This window comes from Abramis brama (assembly GCF_963993115.1).
Source record: "Abramis brama genome assembly, chromosome: 1".
NCBI classification, from domain to species: domain Eukaryota; kingdom Metazoa; phylum Chordata; class Actinopteri; order Cypriniformes; family Leuciscidae; genus Abramis; species Abramis brama.
The window spans coordinates 48,117,356-48,140,578 of NC_139963.1; the positions used below are offsets into that span (position 1 = coordinate 48,117,356).

At 35.6% G+C, this 23,223-nt stretch overlaps 1 protein-coding gene across 1 annotated transcript in view; it reads right to left on the reverse strand.

Annotated features, from left to right (window-relative positions):
* Positions 1-7,451, reverse strand: part of LOC311079591 (uncharacterized protein) — a 29,793-nt gene extending 22,342 nt beyond the window's left edge. The window contains exon 1 of the mRNA XM_084109163.1: positions 7,171-7,451. Coding sequence (XP_083965289.1) covers positions 7,171-7,228 — 58 coding nt within the window. The 5' untranslated portion in view covers positions 7,229-7,451. The remainder of the gene's footprint in view (positions 1-7,170) is intronic.
* Positions 7,452-23,223: the final 15,772 nt, after the last annotated feature.

Below are 23,223 nucleotides of genomic sequence, written 5' to 3' on the forward strand. Positions count from 1 at the left end.
CGTTCCAAGAACCTTGTTCTAAGAACGTTTTCTATCAATGTTATGAGAACGTTCATCCATCACAACATAACATCATAAAGACGTTCCAAGAACCTTGTTCTAAGAACGTTTTCTATCAACGTTATGAGAACCTTCATCCATCACAACGTAACGTCATAAATACGTTCCAAGAAACTTGTTCTAAGAACGTTTTCAATCAACGTTATGAGAACTTTCATCAATCACAAATAACGTCATAAAGACGTTCCAAGAACCTTGTTCTAAGAACGTTTTCTATCAACGTTATGAGAACTTTCATCAATCACAAATAATATCATAAAGACGTTCCAAGAACCTTGTTCTAAGAACGTTTTCTATCAATGTTATGAGAACGTTCATCCATCACAACATAACGTCATAAAGACGTTCCAAGAACCTTGTTCTAAGAACGTTTTCTATCAACGTTATGAGAACTTTCATCAATCACAAATAACGTCATAAAGACGTTCCAAGAACCTTGTTCTAAGAACGTTTTCTATCAACGTTATGAGAACGTTCATCCATCACAACATAACATCATAAAGACATTTTAAGAACCTTGTTCTAAGAATATTTTCTATCAACGTTATGAGAACATTCATCAATCACAACATAACATCATAAAGACGTTCCAAGAACCTTGTTCTAAGAACGTTTTCTATCAGTGTTATGAGAACGTTCATCCATCACAACATAACATCATAAAGACGTTCCAAGAACCTTGTTCTAAGAACATTTTTTATTAACGTTATGAGAACGTTCATCCATCACAACATAACGTCATAAAGACGTTCCAAGAACCTTGTTCTAAGAACGTTTTCTATCAACGTTATGAGAACTTTCATCAATCACAAATAACATCATAAAGACGTTCCAAGAACCTTGTTCCAAGAACGTTTTCTATCAACGTTATGATAACGTTCATCAATCACAACATAACATAATAAAAACGTTCCAAGAACCTTGTTCCAAGAACGTTTTCTATCAACGTTATGAGAACTTTCATCAATCACAAATATTGTCATAAAGACTTTCCAAGAACCTTGTTCTAACAACGTTTTCTATCAACGTTATGAGAACGTTCATCAATCACAAATAACATCATAAAGACGTTCCAAGAACCTTGTTCTAAGAACGTTTTCTATCAACGTTATGAGAATGTTCATCAATCACAAATAACGTCATAAAGACGTTCCAAGAACCTTGTTCTAAGAACGTTTTCTATCAACGTTATGAGAACGTTCATCAATCACAAATAACGTCATGAAGACGTTCCAAGAACCTTGTTCTAAGAACGTTTTCCATCAACGTTATGAGAACCGTTCATCAATCACAAATAACGTCAAAAAAACGTTCCAAGAACCTTGGTCTAAGAACGTTTTCTATCAACATTATGAGAACCGTTCATCAATCACAAATAACGTCAAAAAAACGTTCCAAGAACCTTGGTCTAAGAACGTTTTCTATCAACGTTATGAGAACGTTCATCCATCACAACATAACGTCATAAAGACGTTCCAAGAACCTTGTTCTAAGAACGTTTTATATCAACGTTATGAGAACGTTCATCAATCACAAATAACGTCATAAAGACGTTCCAAGAACCTTGTTCTAAGAACGTTTTCTATCAACGTTATGAGAATGTTCATCAATCACAAATAACGTCATAAAGACGTTCCAAGAACCTTGTTCTAAGAACGTTTTCTATCAACGTTATGAGAACGTTCATCAATCAAAAATAACGTCATAAAGACGTTCCAAGAACCTTGTTCTAAGAACGTTTTTTTCTCAACGTTACAAGAACGTTAATAACGTTGTATGAACGTTCCGAAAACATTATTTTAATCACGTTTTGTACTAACATTTACACAACTTTTAAAGAACGTTAGTGAAAGTTCTGGGAACGTTCCCTGTTAGCTGGGTAGGCACTTTTGTAAGGGCAGCAAAATGTGTGCCAATGCCAACCGGGAATGAACAATTCACAAAATAGGCTAGGCTATGATCATATAATCATACATAATCAGAGAGTAGCCTTTTTCTTTTCGTTTTGAATTATTTCGTTTAAAGAATTTTCAAGCTTTGTGTATTGGATGTCATTCTCATGTCTGTGTGAGGCATACACTGAGTTTCGTTAAGTTAGGATGAGATGCGCTTAACGTGCAATGCAAGTGACCGCGCTGGCGCCTCCATGATTATATTGTCTGCTATATATTTGCTTCTAATTTATTAAATCCACTACAGGCAATTGGCTGATGAAAAATTTATTAAAATTAAGATACAATTTATACATAACGAAATTCACTTTCAAAATTCACAAAACAAAACTTAATGAAGTGGTCAAAATCATGTCTGACCCGTCTCAAATTGTGCATCCTCTTACTCATGCTGTTCACTTTTCATACTTTCAACAGTATAGTAGACCTACAGACTCTATTTGTACAATTTGCTGCACATTCATTTAATTCTGAATTTTGCACAAACAAGTTGAAAGGCTTCAAATCAAGTTCACGGATAATTGTGCGTGCATTTATTAATCATGATACTAAAATCATAACAAAGTATGCTGCTATGTACAAAAAAATACAGCCATTTCTGTTTTTTTCTTTTAAACAAACAAAAAAAACAAGCTGCACCCTTTTTTTTTACATTTCATCTTTCATTCCGAAATAGAATAATGAATGAACGAAAAAGTACACGGACCCAACATGGCTATAGCCTTTTTAGCCGTTATCAATCTAAATTAATCTCGTTTTTAATTTAACTTAATTTCGTTTTTCTTTATTTAAATTTCGTTTTTCTTTATTTAAATTTTGGGTTTTTCTTTATTTAATTTTCGTTTTTTCTTTATTTAAATGTCATTTTTATTTATTTTAAATTTTAAATTTTCTTTTTTTTTTCTTTAGTTTTTTTTCTTTATTTAAATTATGTTTTTCTTTATTTAAAATTCGTTATTCTTTATTTAAATCTACCCTTTACTGTGTCAGTAATTTATTAGTCAGAAAAAATATTAGACTACCTTAAAAGTATTGCTTATAAGTTAACAGACCCGTGCGTTAACATCTCCACAATAAACAGTGACAATTACTTCGTCTAGACCATTTACTGGTAAATAACAGTTATATATAATATATATTGCGAATATATAATGAACTTGAACAGTTGTCAAAAACAAACGTTTGCTGATACTTTACCTCACAGAGTTATTCGGCTATCCAATGCTGAGCTTCCAGAGACGCTTAGACCGGCGAGATGCCTCCACAGAGCGGGAGATACGCGGCGTGATTGACAGCTTTGACACCAAATGGATATACGTGGAAATCAGATGACATGATTTCACAACTTTTCATTGGTCATTTAGATATGTGAAGCATACTGTATACGGAAATGAACCTGGACATTCTATCCGTCGAAAAATCTCAAAATCGGCAAAATGGACATACGCGGTTTTCATCGGACAGCGACGATATGTAGGTAGTATATACATATAAAATGTGTAGGCTAGGATATTATAGGCTATTATTATAGTTTGGATTATTTTTTATAACATCCCATAAGTCCTAATAAATGCAATTTCAACTATTTCTGAAGTGCTTCTTTTATAAAGAACACCGCTTTCTCACATAAACAGAGAATAACTGATTCTCGAGCCATCGATAACAACAAATTCAGCAGCATCGCCCCGGACAGCACCGGGTAACGTCGCACCCCAGCCAACACAGCCATGTGGGGCCCAAATGGGTTTGACCTGGGCTATCTAACTGGGACCCAGCCAGTTTTGTCCTCGGTTTCCATGTAGGCCCCACATGGGTTTGCCCAGATGAAATGAACACTGCTTAGTGTGCACAGTACAGGCTGTTAAATGTAACACTGAATCAGTGTTGGAGGTAATGAGATAATTAAGTGATTGAATAATGATAGTGCATTAATGATGAACACCTGCTGTTAACAAGCAGAATCACTGAAGGAAAGAGAAACACAAGAACTACTTCCAGCCACTGCCTTGGATGAAATCAACTGAAGATAAAATACATTAAATCTCTCAAGATCTCATTAAACAACTCCACAAACAGCATTACCAGCTTCACTTATTACTAAGCAGACTGACTTTATTTATGTCAGACGTCTTCAGAAATTCTTATTGAGAATTAACAGAGGTTTAGATGTTGATTACTTATTTGAAAGTAATAGTTTGATTTGATGTTACCATTGTGGCGATCAGTGAGTGCTTTAGTCAGGATCTTGACTTTTTAACATTAGTTTTTCTCTGGCAGCTGTGTCTGTTTGTTATGGCAAGAACAGCAAGAGAAAATGTAATCAGATGTTGTATGCTGATTGATGATAAGAATATAATCATCATGTAGTGGCTTAGCTCATTGATTATGTGTGAGGTTCATACGGGTAGTATGATATTCATTTTGTTTTATTGTTGTGATTCTACAGCAAGAGAATAATAGAATTTAATCAGAACGTCAAATGATTTTTAACACCACTTACATATTTTAGGCTCCTCCTAATCTTGCTCACACACAGACATCAAGAATCAGCATATGAATCCCAACAATGGTGACATGCTTCATGGTGCAATGCATTCTGGGAGCTATGGATAAGTTTCGTATGATGCACCCAGAATGCATTGCACCATGAAGCATGTCACCATTGTTGAGATTCATATGCTGATTCTTGATGTCTGTTTGCGAATACAACTTTCAGTAGTCCAACATGTGTAAATGGGGTTTTAAAAATAATTTGATGTTCTGAATAAACTGTGCTGGATCTCTTGCTGTAGAATCACAACAATAAAACAAAATGAATGACATACTACCCGTACAAACCTTACACAAAATATCAGTGAGTTAAGCCACTACATGACGATGACTATATTCTTATCATCAATCGGCTTACAGCATCTGATTACATTTTCTCTTGCTGTTCTCACCATAACAAACAGACACAGCTGCCAGAGAAAAACTAATGTTAAAAAGTCAAGAGCCTGACTAAAGCACACACTGATCGCCACAATGGTAACATCAAATCAAACTATTACTTTCAAATAAGTAATCAACATCTAAACCTCTGTTAATTCTCAATAAGAATTTCTGAAGACGTCTGACATAAATAAAGTCAGTCTGGTTAGTAATAAGTGAAGCTGGTAATGCTGTTTGTGGAGTTGTTTAATGAGATCTTGAGAGATTTAATGTATTTTATCTTCAGTTGATTTCATCCAAGGCAGTGGCTGGAAGTAGTTCTTGTGTTTTTCTTTCCTTCAGTGATTATGCTTGTTAACAGCAGGTGTTCATCATTAATGCACAATCATTATTCAATCACCTAATTATCTCATTACCTCCAACACTGATTCAGTGTTACATTAAACAGCCTGTACTGTGCACACTAAGCAGTGTTCATTTCATCTGGGCAAACCCATGTGGGGCCTACATGGAAACCGAGGACAAAACTGGCTGGGTCCCAGTTAGATAGCCCAGGTCAAACCCATTTGGGCCCCACATGGCTGTGTTGGCTGGGACGTAAGAAGGTATATCTTAAGCAGCTTCCTAAAATATAGTTCGGGGAACACGCCTAGAAATGGTATACCTTCAGTTAAGTTATACCTTAAGAGTCTTCGTAGAGCGCTAAGAGACAACGTTATCTGGAAACCCAGCCCAGTACAGAAGTAGCTAATCACTAAATTATCGGGGAGGGTCATGCCTTTTTTCACAATCATTTTGGAGGGTCATAGAAAAATGTATTGCTGGCGAAGGGAGAGTTAAGTCTTTTTTGACTACAGATCTCAAAACTCCTCCGGTAGCCCCTTAAATAAAAAAAGAACAGTCCCTTAGTATTTGAAATCGAAAGCAGCCGTCTGTCATTGAGTTTCATATTTTTAATATATAATCCCACTGCATTCCCAATGACATAAATTATGCCTTCATAGAGCATTTTTAAGGAAAATACCGTCAGGGGAGAACACACACTGCAAGCGCATCATCAAGCAAAGTGTATTTCTTACAGTGCATATCCTGTGCAATGAAGCCCGTGATTCAACCTTTTGAACTTTATGAATGATTATTTTATGGAAGGTTCGACAGTATGTGTGTGTGTGTGTGTGTGTGTGTGTGTGTGTGGCACACACAACCCTAGCAAATTAGCTCAAAAAGGGAAATATATATAATTAATTATGACAAGTTATAATTGTGTATGTATAAAATATTTAGATCAGCTTTCAGAATTAATTGTAGCAGAATTAATTTTAGCAAAAGCAAAAACAATCTCTGGCACTTTAATTTCCTATTATCACTGTAAAGCGGCTTTGAAACAATCTATATTGTTAAAAGCGCTATATAAATGAAGGTGACTTGACTTATACCTGTTTATTTGGTTGTTTACTTATTTTCTTTTCACCCTGTATGTATCATAAACATAAATAAATCATACAAAAAAGAAAAACCATATTCAGTGACCATAACTCGTTATTCAGCTAGAAAAAAATAATTCTAGAGAGGAGCATTTTGATAATTATTTGCACCACATTACATATTCATTATAATTTTATAATGTTCAATATTTGATGCATGTTTGAATAAATCAGTAAACTTTTTTGACAGCCACTATAGAAATATGATTATGTAATTGTAAAGTTAGTATAACTTTATTATTATTTAAAAAAAAATCCTTGAATGTAATTTAAGTGTTTATATACAAATCAGTCAATTTTAACCTTCAATATTATATTAATGTAGTACAAACTGACTCCCATGTGTAGTTTACAGCATTATTTGAGAGATTTTCTTTCCTTGAGAACATTTGCCATGTACTTTATCTAATATAGTATATCCAAAACAATCGATATCGAATCGTGGCAATACTCAGCAAACTATATTGAGAAATGTCAAAATGTTTGGTAACATGGTTGCAAAAAATGTGAGCCAGTTATAAATGTAAAATAAAACATTAAAATATTTAGTTGGACCTGATGCTGACAATCAATACAACAGTTCCTCAAACCTCCTTTTACTGACCATTTGTGGTTAACTAACAAGAAAGAAAATATTCTTCTATTTCATAGTTTACCCGTTTATCTAAATGTGAAGAAGTGCTTGAATGTTTCTAACAGGAATGTTCTTCAGCATCATGAATGAATGAAGAATAAACACCAACCTCTTTGTTCTTCAGGATCTTCAGTGTGTTTCATCCTGCAGGGTTCTGGATCACTCATGTTCTCACTGTCCTCTTTAATAATCTCAGTCTTTGCAGATATCAGCTTTTCCTGATGCTTTGATGCCCGTCTTCACTTGTAGACTGATGGGAATATTCCAGCATTTATAGGAGAATTACAGTAGGAGGAGCTTCACTGATGATGTGATTGCTGTGGGAGGAGCTTCACTGATGATGTGATTGATGTGGGAGGGGCTTCACTGATGATGAATTTCACTGTAGGAGGAGCTGAAAATCAAAGTTTGAGTTTGTTTTAATACTAAATGACATATCTAAGCATTTATGTCTGTATCTCTATATAGAAACCAACCAAGCGTGCCGCACAAGCCCTGAAAAGTGAAGCCAAAACGTCTCAATCGCCCCCCGGTGACTGGTCCTAGAATAGGTCATAAACCCCGCCTCCCGTGTTATTCAACGGGACTTGAGACCAACTAAACAATTTAATTACACTTATAATATCTTTTTTCCGAAGGTGGTTTCTGTCATTTACTGTAGTTTTTTATCACGCTGATGTAAATTCAAGTGTTCGTTTTTAAAATAAGTTTGTTTTTAGTTAGTTATTTGATGCTATAAAAACGGTGGTGTGACGTCATGATTGACAGGTTCTCTGACCGAAGTAGTAACTGAAGCACCAACAGACTTTCGGGATCTTCGGAGGACTGAGGAGATTGGAGCTTTAAACTTAATATCTAAATTTCTATAATTAATTATTTCACACCGAGAGTGAGGGCGGGGCCTTGATTTCGCGGCTTTACTTCCTGCTCACTACTGCGCAGGTCTGGTCCCGAGATCGCTACTGCGCAGACTCAAGCCCCAAGATGTCAGCGCCATAACGGGACACTGGCGGCTTCACTTCTCACCAATGGAAGAGAGCGAAGGGGTGTCGTCCATATTTTTTTTGCAGTCTATGAAACCAACAATTATCCTCAGTCTTTTGACACCAATAAAATTAGCTTTAAGTGTCAATTTACAGGAGATCTGAAGACATCAGCATAATAAATGAGGTGAAAACAGGAACTATTGTCATGGTTATCATATTATGTAACGTACATAGTTTGAGAAGATTGTCTCATTTGCACTGTTTATTTATCTATTTGTATTTAGTTTGTGAAGATTATTTGCACTATTTGTTCATTAGCACTCAGTATATTACCCTCAATGAACCATTTCTTCATTTGCACTGTTTATTTCTTTTTGTATTTAGTTTGTGAAAATTATTTGAACCATTTGTTCATTTACACTCTGAATTTTGTATTGTTAGTATTTATATTGCACTTTGTCATTACTTGTTATATTGTTTGCATTTGTTGTTTACGTTCAAATTATAACACAATTTTCTGAAGAAAAATGTTTGCTTCAGTGCTCTGTTGTAATATAACAACTTTTTGGACACAATCTACATTGTCAGTAAATGTAATACACCTGTTTATACTCAAAAACGCCTAGAATAATATTATAATAAATGGCTATAACTTGCTGAGGGATTGTTAAATGTAGACAAAATTTCATCTGGAAGTCTAAAACAACCAAGTCTAACTTTCTAAAGGAAATAAAACTAAACTTCAGGAAGTTCTGTTTGAGTTCACACTGAAAACACCACATTTTTTGCTGCCGTTTTTCTTAAAATTCTGTTAATTTCATAAATTCTCTGACAAAATAAATGTAAAACTGGGACTTTAAATGAGCTAGATGGAAACTTTAGGTTCTCCTGTTTAAAATGATATATGGCACTTGATGCTTGCTGCTAGAATAGGTTAGAAAAACAAAGACAATTACAGGTGAGTCAGGCGCCCCAAAAATGTTCTTTAAGGGTTAAAACAGGCGTTAGGTTGGCACTCCTCCAAACTCCTCCAAAGTTTCCCAGATCCTTCTCCAGTCAGGTGCAAGCGGTCCACCTCTAACTGTCCTTTAACTCCAGTAAACTCAACTAAGATGACTGAGTTCATTTAAAGTTCTAGGAGTCCTCTATAGCGCACACACATAATCGCACTTTTCTGCTCCTCTCAACATGGGCTGGCACAGTCACATATACATACATAACTAATTACTGTACATCTATGCCAAAACAATATAAGCCATCTTTTACAAACAAAATAAATAACAACATTGAATGCAATGAATTATATCCAATACATTGGCTAAATATGTGTAACAAAAAGGCATCTACAATAAACAAGGAGGCAGGTAATTGCATTTTCTTGATATTACAACAAAATAAAGAGTGTTTTCAGCAGATCTGTTAATATTGATGAGCCTCAGACTATCAACACTCATTCAACAAGCTGTTCAGGATCATCAGCAGATCATCTCACTTTATTCTGAGTGTCTGCTGTTAGAAACACATTATTTGACTCAGGATACATGACAAAACCCTATAAAACTGCTCAAAAGCAATAGAGGAGTGACTGACAGAATGCTTTAGACCCGAGAATAATAGGATTGATAATATAACATACTTTGTCAGAAGAAAGTAGCGGTTATTTCGGAAAACAAACTGTTTTGCACAAAGCTTTGCGATTTGCAGCAGAAAAATGTAATTGAAAAATGTGCAGTACGAAAAAAAGTTTTTTACAGCAAATCATAAGGATATAAGATGGGATAAAGATTGAGGAGACATTAAATTATAATAATTTAACTAATGTAAATTAAAAAGATAAAGAGAAAAATAAACAATACAATGACAAACGTCAGGTTGTGTAGATAAAATTGGATAATACGAATTAACTACTTGTTACTGATAGTATTAATAATATAACTGTAAATAGTGTTGTTTTTGTTACTGTTTGTATTTTAATTGTAATATGATATGTAACTGCAATCGCTCATTTCTTAGACTGGGCAAATGTATCTTGTCCATCTAAGTATGAACTGATTGTTTGTTCTTTACTGTTATTGTGAAGCGTCCTTGAGTTTGGGAAAGACGCAATGTAAATTAAACATGATTATCAACTAAACCTTTTAAAGATTTACTTACTAAGATATATATAGTAAGTAAACAACAAACAACAAACTCATTCTTGTGTGTGTGTGTGTGTGTGTGTGTGTGTGTGTGTGTGTGTGTGTGTGTGTGTGTGTGTGTGTGTGTGTGTGTGTGTGAGTGACAGCAAGAATGCAGATTTACGGGGTAATAAAACTACTGATAACGTGTCTCTGGATGGAGCAAAGTTAAAGAGAATAAAGTAAGCAAAGTTGAATGTGAAAAAAAGTGTTCAATAACGTGTGTCATATATGATACAAAGCTAAATATGAAATGAGACTGGACATGGCAGAGCAAGTAAATGAGGCTGTAAACAAATAATGTCAATTTGTTGGCAATGCCTTGGATATCTAACACCGTAAGTATACGAATTAAGAAAACCCTTGACAGAAGGGGAATATGTGTTAGTAGTTTTTTAGAAGGGGAATAAAGCCCAATTTAAAGAGAAAAATCTTCTAACACATAAAACAAGAACTTGAGAAGCAAAAACTGAAGAGTGTTTAAGAAGGAGCCGAATGATTAATGACTAAGAGATGTCTTACAGAGAGCTCAACTTTATGTTATATCTTTCAGGAGATAGAGTCTGAATCGAGATGTTGGGCTAACAGAGGTGTCCCAGAATAACTTAATGACAAGAGAAAGGCTTGTCAACCCGTAAAAAAACCGTAATTTTCTGGCAGCAGGGGCGGCAGAAAATGTCTGTTTAAAAACAGAAAAATACTGTCAGGAAAAAAACAGAGATACACTGTAAAAAAACAGTAATCACTGTTTTCCTATAAAACACTGTAATCCTATAATTACGGTTTATTACTGATATTCTACAAAATAAATAATTTGGAAAAACGGATAAATGATGTCAAATTACATTAAAAAACATTTAACTTTACGGTTAAACTGTAAATTTAGGGTTTTATAAAGTTATTTTATAATAATGCTGTCTATCTACAGTAATTATCTTTTAATATATAGTTTTTCTGTGTAAAATAACTATGAAGTTATAAAAATGCAATAAGTACATAAATTCAAATACAAAGTTTATATATTTAGTTTTAATTTTTGCAGATCCAATTTCACAACTTTGACCAATCTCTAATTAACTACTTAATAATAGCAAATTTACAGTCAATTTCTGTTAAAATAACTAAACGTATAAGTACAGAATACCTGCACATTTACAGTATTAGTAACTGCACAAACACTGAACATCAAGATAGTGAATGATAGGAAATACAAGCTTAGTATATAATTTAGAACACGTAAAAATATCCACATTAAAAGACATTTGCTGTATACCTTTATAATATAACTTATTATTTTACAATTACATTTTATCCAAAGTGACATAGAAATTAAGAGAACAATGAAAGCAACAAGTGCAGTGACAAGTCCCAGTTAGTGTAGCACAGTACACATATCAAGTGTTTATTTTTTTATTTTTTTATTTTTAAATTAAAACAAAGATTTAGTATTATTGGGTCAAGTGTTTATGAAAAAGATGGATCTTTAGCAGTTTCTTGAAAATGTTTTGAGTTGCGCTCATTCCACTAGCAGGGAACAGTCCAGGGAAAGGTCAGTGAAAGTGGTTTTGTGTCTCTTTGGGATGATGGCACCACAAGGCGCCGTTCACTTGCAGAACACAAGCTTCTGTAAAAAAGAATACATTGATTTTATTGATATCTAATCAATAAAATTGAGGCAACAGATTACAAGCAATATTATTAATTAAATTTAACAAATTAGAATTGAGTAATAATTAATTATGGTTTTCTCCTTCAGTGATTCTGCTTGTTAACACCAGGTGTCTTCAATGTTGGCAATAAAAGATATTTTGTAAATTGTACTCATTTTAAATGGTTAACTTTTAAGGAATTAATTTGATTCATTATTACTCAATTCTAATTTGTTAAATTTAATTAATAATATTGCTTGTAATCTGTTGCCTCAATTTTATTGATTAGATATCAATAAAATCAATGTATTCTTTAGGTTAAATTTAAACTAAGATATAATGTTTTAACTGTAACATTTTGAGGATGTTTTCAGAGAATGTTATCCTACACAGCAAAAACTCCAGTGTTAAAATATGAGTGTTAAATGAACACTGAAGAGAAAAGAAGACATTAAATCTGTGAAGATCTCAGCAGAGGAGGATTAAACAACTCCACAAACAGCATTACCAGCTTCACTTATTACTAACCAGACTGACTTTATTTACTTTATTTCTGTCAGACGTCTACAGAAGCTCTTTTTGAGAATTAACAGAGGGTTTAATTGTAATGTTTTTTTGTTTTTTTTGTGGGGGTTTTTAAGTCACCATAATGATGATCGGTGTTTCCATTAGTTGGGCTCTTAACTCTTATGATATGATTGTTTTCTCTGACTGCTGTGACAATGTGTTTGTTAAACAGTTGCAAATAAATGTTAAAACTTGTTCTAGTTGTGTATTTGGTTTAATTTAATTTCTCTTTGCAGTTAACCTGCAAGTTTTTTTTTCCAGTCAAGTTCCAGTCGTTTGTCTCAGTGGTCATCCTCCCTGTCTGTCACTGTGTCGTCTGCTCTGCCCTGTTATTTGAACTGTTTCATGCCTCACTCTCATTGTGCCCTGTCTAGAGTAGTGTTAATTTAACACTGGAGTTTTTGCTGTATGTGTGAGCAAAACCAAAAGAGGTGCAAAGCAGTTTCTGGGTGGTCTTCACAAAAAGAACAGTTTGTATTAATGTCTCTTTTAAATTTAACCATGTAATGATTAGCAGGGTAATATCTGTGAATTATTCTGAACGACACTTCTTTCACCTTGTTTACTATCAAGTATCTTGGAGGAATCATCCAAACCTTTTTGCATTCAATGTCACTAACAAATCAGTTCCAATAAAAAGTAACATTTGGAATAGAAACAATTTCTTTCTGAAATAATGCACAAATGTTCTTATTATTTTTAGGAAGTTGGGAAAAACAGATTTTTCCAACTGGTGATTCAGCCACATCGGGGAGGGAGACAGAAGTAAGTGTTGTGTTGTGAACTTTTGCAGCACTTGTGTTGTGAAACTGATAAATATGTTTTGGTTACACTTTACTTGAAGGGGTGTGCATAAGACTGACATGACTCCTTCATAATCATGACATGGCAGATGTCATAAATATGAAGGAGGTCTTGTAACGAATACGACTTTGGGTTAATTTGAATTAGCTCAAGAATATAGGGAATTCTGGGAATATTAATATTTATGACTCATGGTCATAATTCATAAGTCGCATGTACATTTATTTTATCAATTACCGAGATTACCTTGTTCTGTAACTGGTCTGTCCAACCTTTAATTCGTCCAGCGAGTAAAGGTAAGATCAGTACAGTTAAGAAGAGGTATTCACAAACTTCAAGGAAGTTTATGTCCTGGCCACAGACATAAAACTTTCTGAGTTTATTAATTAAAACTACTCACTGTAGTCTATCGAGCGTGTAGCAAGATCTTTTGTCTCATTGACTTTATAAAAGTGGGCTTTCAAATACAGAGACAGTTAAAAGGATATATGGATTTTAATACATGTAAAACTAAAGGTTATATGAGCTACAAATACAAACGTACGTAAAAATACAAACAATAAAGCAAACACACATTTAACCAAACAATAACATAAGTGATCAGACTGAAATGAAGGAAAGAAAGAGAAGAGAAGAGAAAATTAGTAATTATTACATACAGAAACCTAAGTTCACGAGACTCCTGGAAAGCAGCTTTCAGAGAGGGTTTTAAAGTTACTTGCACGTTCGTTCTCTGTTCGGGCGAGGCTGAAGCAGGAAGCGAGGGTGTGTCCTGTTTTCCGCTGCGTCTTCCAGTGCCGCGGAAGTTTAAAAGGCTTACTGACTGTAATGTTACCGAGAAAGTTCGTCTCCCGGGACGGGAGAGGTTGCAAATCTTGGTTGCAAAGACGGCAGGCTTTTACATGACGCGGGCCATGTGTCCCAGAGGCCAAGGCGATGCCTGTCCAACCGGAGCAGCGCTGCACGTGGAGAAGCGAGGAAGTGGGATCGATGAGAGAAGAGAGAGAGAGAGGGGGGAAACAGGGTCTCTTGCTTTTTAAAGACACTTGTTTACACCCTCCTGTTGGGGACAACATCCAATCAGATCTCCTTAACTGACAGCGGGAACATTTTCTTTGTGTGAAGAAGAAACGCCTACTTTGACTTTGTCATGTGAGAGATGGAATTCGTATTTTCTCTTTCAGAAAAGATAATACCCATAAGAATACATTTCATTGTAATCTCATACATATATGCAATTCCGTGGGATCACTACGATTAGAATGATACTAGACATGGATATGTACAGAATATGGGAAATACAGATATGCATTTCTAATGTAGGATTCTGAGCATCTTAAGAGTCCATTAATTTCTATGATAGAACATAGAAAATCTCAATCTGCCATGGAAATTATACACACATAAAAATACATATCGAAAACATGGCTATTGGATCGCATGTGTGGAAGTGTATGTTTCAAAGTCCACGAGTGTGTTTGTGTGTGTGTGCGTTGGAATGTCTGCTTTCATGGGTTGTAAAGTTTTATGGTCTGAGGTAGGGTTACCACAAGACACTATTGATGAACTTCTTTCAGTGAACATTTAGAATTCAAACTTATACTCTAGCAAACCACACTTCTATTATAAAGCAAAGCTAATCACACACATATCGGAAGGTATACATTCAAGAGCCATCTTTCTATATGGAGTTGCACTCAAAGGAGGTTTTGTGTGTGTGGGTGTGTGTGTGTGTGTGTGGGTCATGAGGTTGTAAAGTCACAGGGAGTCCATGCTGACATGGGGGTTTTAGAACGGATTGTGCAGAACAGGGTTCCTTTGGTGACTAAAATGTCCCTCTGGGGAACAACAGATTGCAATTTTGACTGTTCATGGCAGACTTAGCGGCACCATGCACAGACCCGTTGTCTGAAAAGACAACGAAGGATGTGTTTGGAGACAAGGATTTACTAATTGGAACAGCATGTGACCGCATGTCAGGCATTGTCGCTACAGTCTTATGCATGTTTATGACAACTGTCATTAAGTGTCATTCGCTCAGTTATGACATTTTTAATGCAAATATGACATTGTTTGAGATGTCTTTGTTATAACAACTTGACATAAACCAATACATCATAACCTGTCAGTGTCTTTGTCATGACAACTTGACATTACCAAGACAACATAAATTGTAATAAATATGTCATAAACATGACATATCAGATTAATTATCAAACTTAAGAAACCACTTTGCTTTATGGGTTAACATTTCATTAAACTGCCAGGTGGTTGGTTTTGACATTGGCTGTCATGAGGCCATTATAACTGTGTCATGAATGTTTTTCTTGACCTCAACTACAGTGGTACAAATTTAATTTGTCATTAAAATGTTATAATGGCTTCATGACAGCCAATGTCAAAACCAACCACATGACAGTTTAATGAAATGTTAACCCATAAAGCTAAGTGGTTTCTTAAGTTTGATAATTAATCTGCTATGTCATGTTTATGACATATTTATGACAGGTTGTGTTGTTTTAGTAATGCCATAACAAAGACATCTCACACAATGTCATATTTCCATTAAAAATGTCATAACTGAGCGAATGACACTTAATGATAGTTGTCATAAACATGCATAAAACCTCCTTCATATTCATGACATGTGTCATGTCATGATTATGACGGTGTCATGTCAGTCTTATGCACACCCCTTCAAGTAAAGTGTTACCGATGTTTTCTTAATATGCGGGTGCTTTTTCTATTTGCATGTGTTTTCTTCAGTTGCAGCGCGTTGAGCTCTCTCGGCCACCGTATAAAACATTGGTAGACAGCTTGCATGACAGGACTACAAAAAAACAATAAAGCGAAAAACTATTGCCTTATCTAGTTGTCTTGTTGTTGTGGGCTTTGTACAGAGTGAGGCCTAATTGTTATAATACACAAGAGAGCCTAATGGAAATATTACAAATGGGTAGTTGCTTTTTACCTCCAAGCCATACTGGCCGAGTTTTTCACCCCGGTAAATAAATACTTTTAAATACATTTTCGGCACTTATTTTAATAAACTCAGCTGTCTGCTATTTGCTCCCAAAATCAAAACGAAATATTAGAACAAGTTTTGCCTCAGGCCACATAACAAGCAAAGTCCTGGAGTGGTTCACATTTTTAAGAAAGAAAGACCCTTGGCTTTTAACACTTGTTTCGCTAGCTATTTGAGTAAATCAAAACACAATAAAAAGCATATTCCTCGGCCGCCACAGAACTATCACCCGGCATTTTCTTTTAAAAAATTAAATAAATCCTGGCGTCACTGGCACGGGATAGGCTATAGGCTGCAAAGGATCAACTCGTTCTGTCATTCGTGGCCTTTAAAGAAGGACCGTATAGGCCGCATTCAAAGGAACTGGATTGACTCCATTCAACAAACTCATCCACACATCTACGATACTCCACTTCATCTTCAGAGATCAAACCAACAATTGCCGTATCATCTGCATATTTAACATTAAAATCATCAGATGAAAAACCTCTACATTCATAGAGTAAATAAACCTGGGGAGATAGTACATCCCTCTGTGTTGGTAATAATAGGGGAAGACAAAACAGAGTTTCCCCGAACACACTGTAATCTATCAGGCAAAAATGTCTACAAGTTGTTTTATTCCCTTGCTGCATTTCTGCTCAGACGCCACACACCTGCGCTGTTCCTTCAGGTCCTTTAACTCTTTCCCCATCAGCATTTAAAAAATAAATGAATAAAAGAACTAATTATTTTTTTTAAAGTTTGTAAAAAAAAAATGATCATTTTAACAAAACTCAGACCGCTCTGAACATACAATAGGCTATATCAAAATAAAGAACAGAGCCTCTGATGGGGAAGCATTGAATATTATGGACTAGGCGTGTAAACATAAGTCAAATTAGAACTTAAACCTTTCATAAACAGATGAGTCCATATTTTTTTAATTGGTGAGCGTAAGGCGTTATTGGTCATTCATTGTTTTTAATGAGGTCTGAGATTAAAAACTTGCAAAATGTCCAGTCTTCAGTGTCACATGATCCTTCAGAAATCATTCTAATATGATGATTTGCTGCTAAAGAAACATTTATGATTATTATCAGTGTGACCATTTTTTTTTTTTTACAATGTAGGCTACAGTGTATTTCCTTAAAGGGATAGTTCACTTTGAAATTAATTTTTGATATGTTTTAGCTTACCTCAAGGGCATCCAAGATGTAGGTCTCTTTGTTTCCGCAGTAGTTTCAATTTTAATATTTTTAGGTCAAACCGTTCTTGTCTGTCAGTCATATAATGCAGGTCGATGGTCACTGTCTCAAAACACAAGCACAGAGTCCAAATTAAAACAATTTCCCATCGTCCAAATGAAACAATTCCCCATCATAAGTACACATTGATGGCCTAAGACACGAAACGAGCAGTTTGTGTGAGAAAACGAACAGTATTTATATCGTTGTTATCTCTTGAAAACAGCACACATCCAAATGATCTGAGGGCGCGGGCGGGTATAGATATATACACTAGATGTCGCCTTCGCTACTGCAGTTCATTGGAACGAAACCGTAGCCAAGCGACATCTAGTGTATATATCTATACCCGCCCGCGGGCGGGTATACATGTATACACTAGATGTCGCCTTCGCTACTGCAGTTCATTGGAACGAAACCGTAGCCAAGGCGACATCTATGTATATATCTATACCCGCCCGCGCCGTCAGATCATTTGGACGTGTGCTGTTTTCAAGAGATAACAACGATATAAATACTGTTCGTTTTCTCACACAAACCGCTCGTTTCGTGTCTTAGGCCATCAATGTGTACTTATGATGGGGAATTGTTTCATTTGGACGATGGGAAATTGTTTTAATTTGGACTCTGTGCTTGTGTTTTGAGACAGTGACCATCGACCTGCATTATATGACTGACAGACAAGAACAGTTTGACCTAAAAATATCAAAATTGAAACTACTGCGGAAACAAAGAGACCTACATCTTGGATGCCCTTGAGGTAAGCTAAAACATATCAAAAATTAATTTCAAAGTGAACTATCCCTTTAAGATAATGTGGTTCTCAACCTTTTTTTCCCCAAGGTCCGAATATTCCAGGGCCCCCACAAGACTCTTATGGTTCTACATAGCTCCTCCATTTGACAAAGATGTTGTAGCCTATATCACCAAGCCTACATATAGCACTTAAATTATTTAATCTATGATTACAAGCCAATGAACCACTATTAGTGCTATTTATCACCATTTTTGTTTTGAATAGCCTGGTTTAGCAAGTCGGAATCTAGTAATTACGGTCATTCCAACAGCGCTGGCGTGAACGCGTATGGAGTGAATTATGTGCCATAATTTAACAAACAAATCCAGCATTTTGCAAACAAACTCAATCTACTTTGCAAAGGAAAACTCCACTCGCAAACAAACTCGATCCGCTTTGCAAAGGAAAACTCGACTCGCAAACAAACAGAAAGCAATGTGCAAGCACAAAGGTCAGTTTGAGTGAAAATGCAGTGGAGTTACAAATATGTATTGTGTTTTACAAATATAAATAAATGAGCCAAGATAATACTTCACAAATATATACAAACCATCCTTCAAATTGCATGTAACCTTTGAACAAATACCAAATCTAGTGCATACAAATGCATATCTGTCTGTTATGATTGTGTGACACTTCGCTTTTTATGAGATCTCTCGGCTCGATTTTCTCACAAATGCGTCCAGGCACATTTTCTCACAAATGCAGTTGAGCAACTTCCTCTTCTAAAACAGTAGATGGCGCTAAACTAGAGGCTAATTTAGCGCTAGTCTCCCAGGAGAAGCACTGATTTGAAACTTGCCTTTGCCTACAGCTGAGGAAAATGACCGGTGAACGGGTGTGTTTCTGTCTTATTTGATCTATAATTAACCTTTTTGAGGTTTTCTCTTGCAAAATGTTTATTGCCTATCTAGACAGAAATCCACATTAGCACTTAGTAGCACTTCCCAGCAAACACAGAACGTTGGCACAACGTAGCCAACCTTCTAACAACGTTTTAACAACATGGCCAAAAGGTTGCTATAACTACGTTGTGTGGTGAAGGTTGTTACAGCGTTGTCACAATGTTGGTATTAAACCACCGTTCAGGGCCATTGCTTAAGGTTGTACCAACGCTGTCTTGACAACCACTGGACTACATAATGTACTCGTCACTGCCCTGAAGCGCGAAAATCAGCCTTTTAAATTCCAACCACCTGTTGTTGGGCTCATTGTGTTCTCATTCATCATCGAGCAAGGATACGTGAGTATTGCGTTTAGCCTACCTCAGCTATCAAACACAACCTACAACTTTAATTATAATGTGATTAATGTAGCATCGCTCGCACTGTTTAGTTTTTCGTTTGATTTTTCCGCTATTTAGTCTCATTCGTTTCTTTGCTCCTCTGAATTTGTGGATGTTTCCCCGGTGACACCTGCTTTCGGCTACTGTCCGCCATACAGACCCGGTTTTGTTCTTTAAATGTTCTGATCTGCCTTTTCTTTTTATGTTTTATTTATTATACTTAAAATAAATTTGTATATTCCTTTATTTCTTTTTTTTTTTTTTTTCACAAATGTATGACTTTTGGAAGTGCAATTTGATTATATGCAGTTTTAATAAAGTTGAATTAACGAAACCTCCCAGCCAGCACAGCCATGTGGGGCCCAAATGGGTTTGACCTGGGCTATCTAACTGGGACCCAGCCAGTTTTGTCCTCGGTTTACATGTTGGCCCCACATGGGTTTGCCCAGATGAAATGAACACTGCTTAGTATGCACAGTACAGGCTGTTTAATGTAACACTTAATCAGTGTTGGAGGTAATGAGATAATTAAGTGATTGAATAATGATTGTGCATTAATGATGAACACCTGCTGTTAACAAGCAGAATCACTGAAGGAAAGAGAAACACAATAACTACTTCCAGCCACAGCCTTGGATGAAATCAACTGAAGATAAAATACATTACATCTCTCAAGATCTGATTAAACAACTCCACAAACAGCATTACCAGCTTCACTTATTACAAACCAGACTGACTTTATTTATGTCAGACATCTAACGAAAAGAATTAAAGGAGAAGTTCACTTTTAAAATGAAAATTCTGTCATCATATACTCACCCTCATGTTGTTTCACACCTGTATGAATTTCTTTCTTCTGCTGAACAGAAAGGAAGATATTTAGAAGAATATCAGTAACCAGACAGTTTTTGGGTCCCATTGACTTCCATAGTATATTTTTTTCCTACTATGGAAGTCAATGGGACCCAAAAACTGTCTGGTTACTGATATTCTTCTAAATATCTTCCTTTCTGTTCAGCAGAAGAAAGAAATTCATACAGCTTTGAAACAACAGGAGGGTGAGTATATGATGACAGAATTTTCATTTTAAAAGTGAACTTCTCCTTTAAGAAGAGGTTTAGATGTTGATTACTTTTTTGAAAGTAATAGTTTGATTTGATGTTACCATTGTGGTGATCCGTGTGTGCTTTAGTCAGGCTCTTGACTTTTTAACATTAGTTGTTCTCTGGCAGCTGTGTCTGTTTGTTATGGCGAGAACAGCAAGAGAAAATATAATCAGATGCTGTAAGCTGATTGATGATACGAATATAATCATCATATAGTGGCTTAACTCATTGATTATTTGTGAGGTTCATGCAGGTAGTATGTTATTCATTTTGTTTTATTGTTGTGATTCTACAGCAAGAGATCCAGCACAGTTTAATCAGAACATCAAATGATTTTTAAAACACCATTTACACATGTTGGACTACAGAAAGTTCCACTTGCACAGAGACATCAAGAATCAGCATATGAATCTCAACAATGGTGACATGCTTCATGCTGCAATGCATTCTGAGTGCATCATACAAAACTTATCCATGGCTCCCAGAATGCATTGCAGCATGAAGCATGTCACCATTGTTGAGATTCATATGTTGATTCTTGATGTCTGTGTGTGAGTAAGATTAGGAGGAGCCCAAAATATGTAAATGGAGTTTTAAAAATAATTTGACGTTCTGATTAAATTCTATTATTCTCTTGTTGTAGAATCACAACAATAAAACAAAATGAATAACATACTACCGTATGAACCTCACAAATAATCAATGAGTTAAGCCACTATATGACGATCATATTCATATCATCAATCAGCTTACAGCATCTGATCATATTTTATCTTGCTGTTCTCGCCATAACAAACAGACACAGCTGCCAGAGAACAACTAATGTTAAAAAGTCAAGATCCTGACTAAAGCACACACTGATCGCCACAATGGTAACATCAAATCAAACTATTACTTTCAAATAAGTAATCAACATCTAAACCTCTTCTTAATTCTTTTCTGTAGACGTCTGACAGAAATAAAGTCAGTCTGGTTAGTAATAAGTGAAGCTGGTAATGCTGTTTGTGGAGTTGTTTAATCAGATCTTGAGAGATTTAATGTATTTTATCTTCAGTTGATTTCATCCAAGGCAGTGGCTGGAAGTAGTTCTTGTGTTTCTCTTTCCTTCAGTGATTCTGCTTGTTAACAGCAGGTGTTCATCATTAATGCACAATCATTATTCAATCACTTAATTATCTCATTACCTCCAACACTGATTAAGTGTTACATTAAACAGCCTGTACTGTGCACACTAAGCAGTGTTCATTTCATCTGGGCAAACCCATGTGGGGCCAACATGTAAACCGAGGACAAAACTGGCTGGGTCCCAGTTAGATAGCCCAGGTCAAACCCATTTGGGCCCCACATGGCTGTGCTGGCTGGGCTTCTGTCATTTTTACTCTTCAAAGTGTAGGCTACACTTGCAGGTGTTGATAGCCCCATTAAATAATAATATAGATAAACAATAAACGATAAAAAGTATAATTATCTAACAAAATACACCATATAAAAATATTGTCAGAATGTCGTCTCTCAGTTGCTGAATGTCGCGCAGCAACGTTGCTACAGCCCTGTCACGTCTTACAATTCTACGTTGTTACAATGTTGCGAGCACGTAGACAGCGACGTTGCCATAGCAGAAATACAACGTGCCAGAGACGTTGCCACAACGTAAATGTGTTTGCTGGGTTCATTCTCTCTAGGATCGGGGAATCTAAGCTGAAAGCTCTGCCATCTTGTTGCTTTTTGTCATTTTTTTCTGCATCGGACTCATGCGAAATTACTAAATTAGTGATTATGTCTACACTTGAACAAATCTATTTATTTCGTTCTCCATAAATGAATGAGAACATTTCATTTAATTGAAAGGAGGGTCCCACTTATTTATTTATTTAGTTGGAATTCAGTCAGCTTTACTGTTAATGTAATAAAATAATTAATGAACAAAACAAACAATATACAATTGTTTCTTAACTTGCCTGTGACGTATGCCGTGCCCAAATTATTATTTTGGACACACAAATGAAACCCGCCGCTCAATTAAATGAAATGTTCTCATTCATTTATGGAGAACGAAAGAAATAGATTTGTTCAGTGTAGACATAATCACTAATTTAGTAATTTCGCATGAGTCCGATGCAGAAAAAAATGACAAAAAGCAACAAGATGGCAGAGCTTTCAGCTTATAGATTCCCCGATCCTAGAGAGAATGAAGTGCTACTAAGTGCTAATGTGGATTTCTGTCTAGATAGGCAATAAACATTTTGCAAGAGAAAACCTCAAAAAGGTTAATTATAGATCAAATAAGACAGAAACACACCCGTTCACCGGTCATTTTCCTCAGCTGTAGGCAAAGGCAAGTTTCAAATCAGTGCTTCTCCTGGGAGACTAGCGCTAAATTAGCCTCTAGTTTAGCGCCATCTACTGTTTTAGAAGAGGAAGTTGCTCAACTGCATTTGTGAGAAAATCTGCCTGGACGCATTTGTGAGAAAATATGCCTGGATACATTTGTGAGAAAATCGAGCCGAGAGATCTCATAAAAAGCGAAGCGTCACACAATCA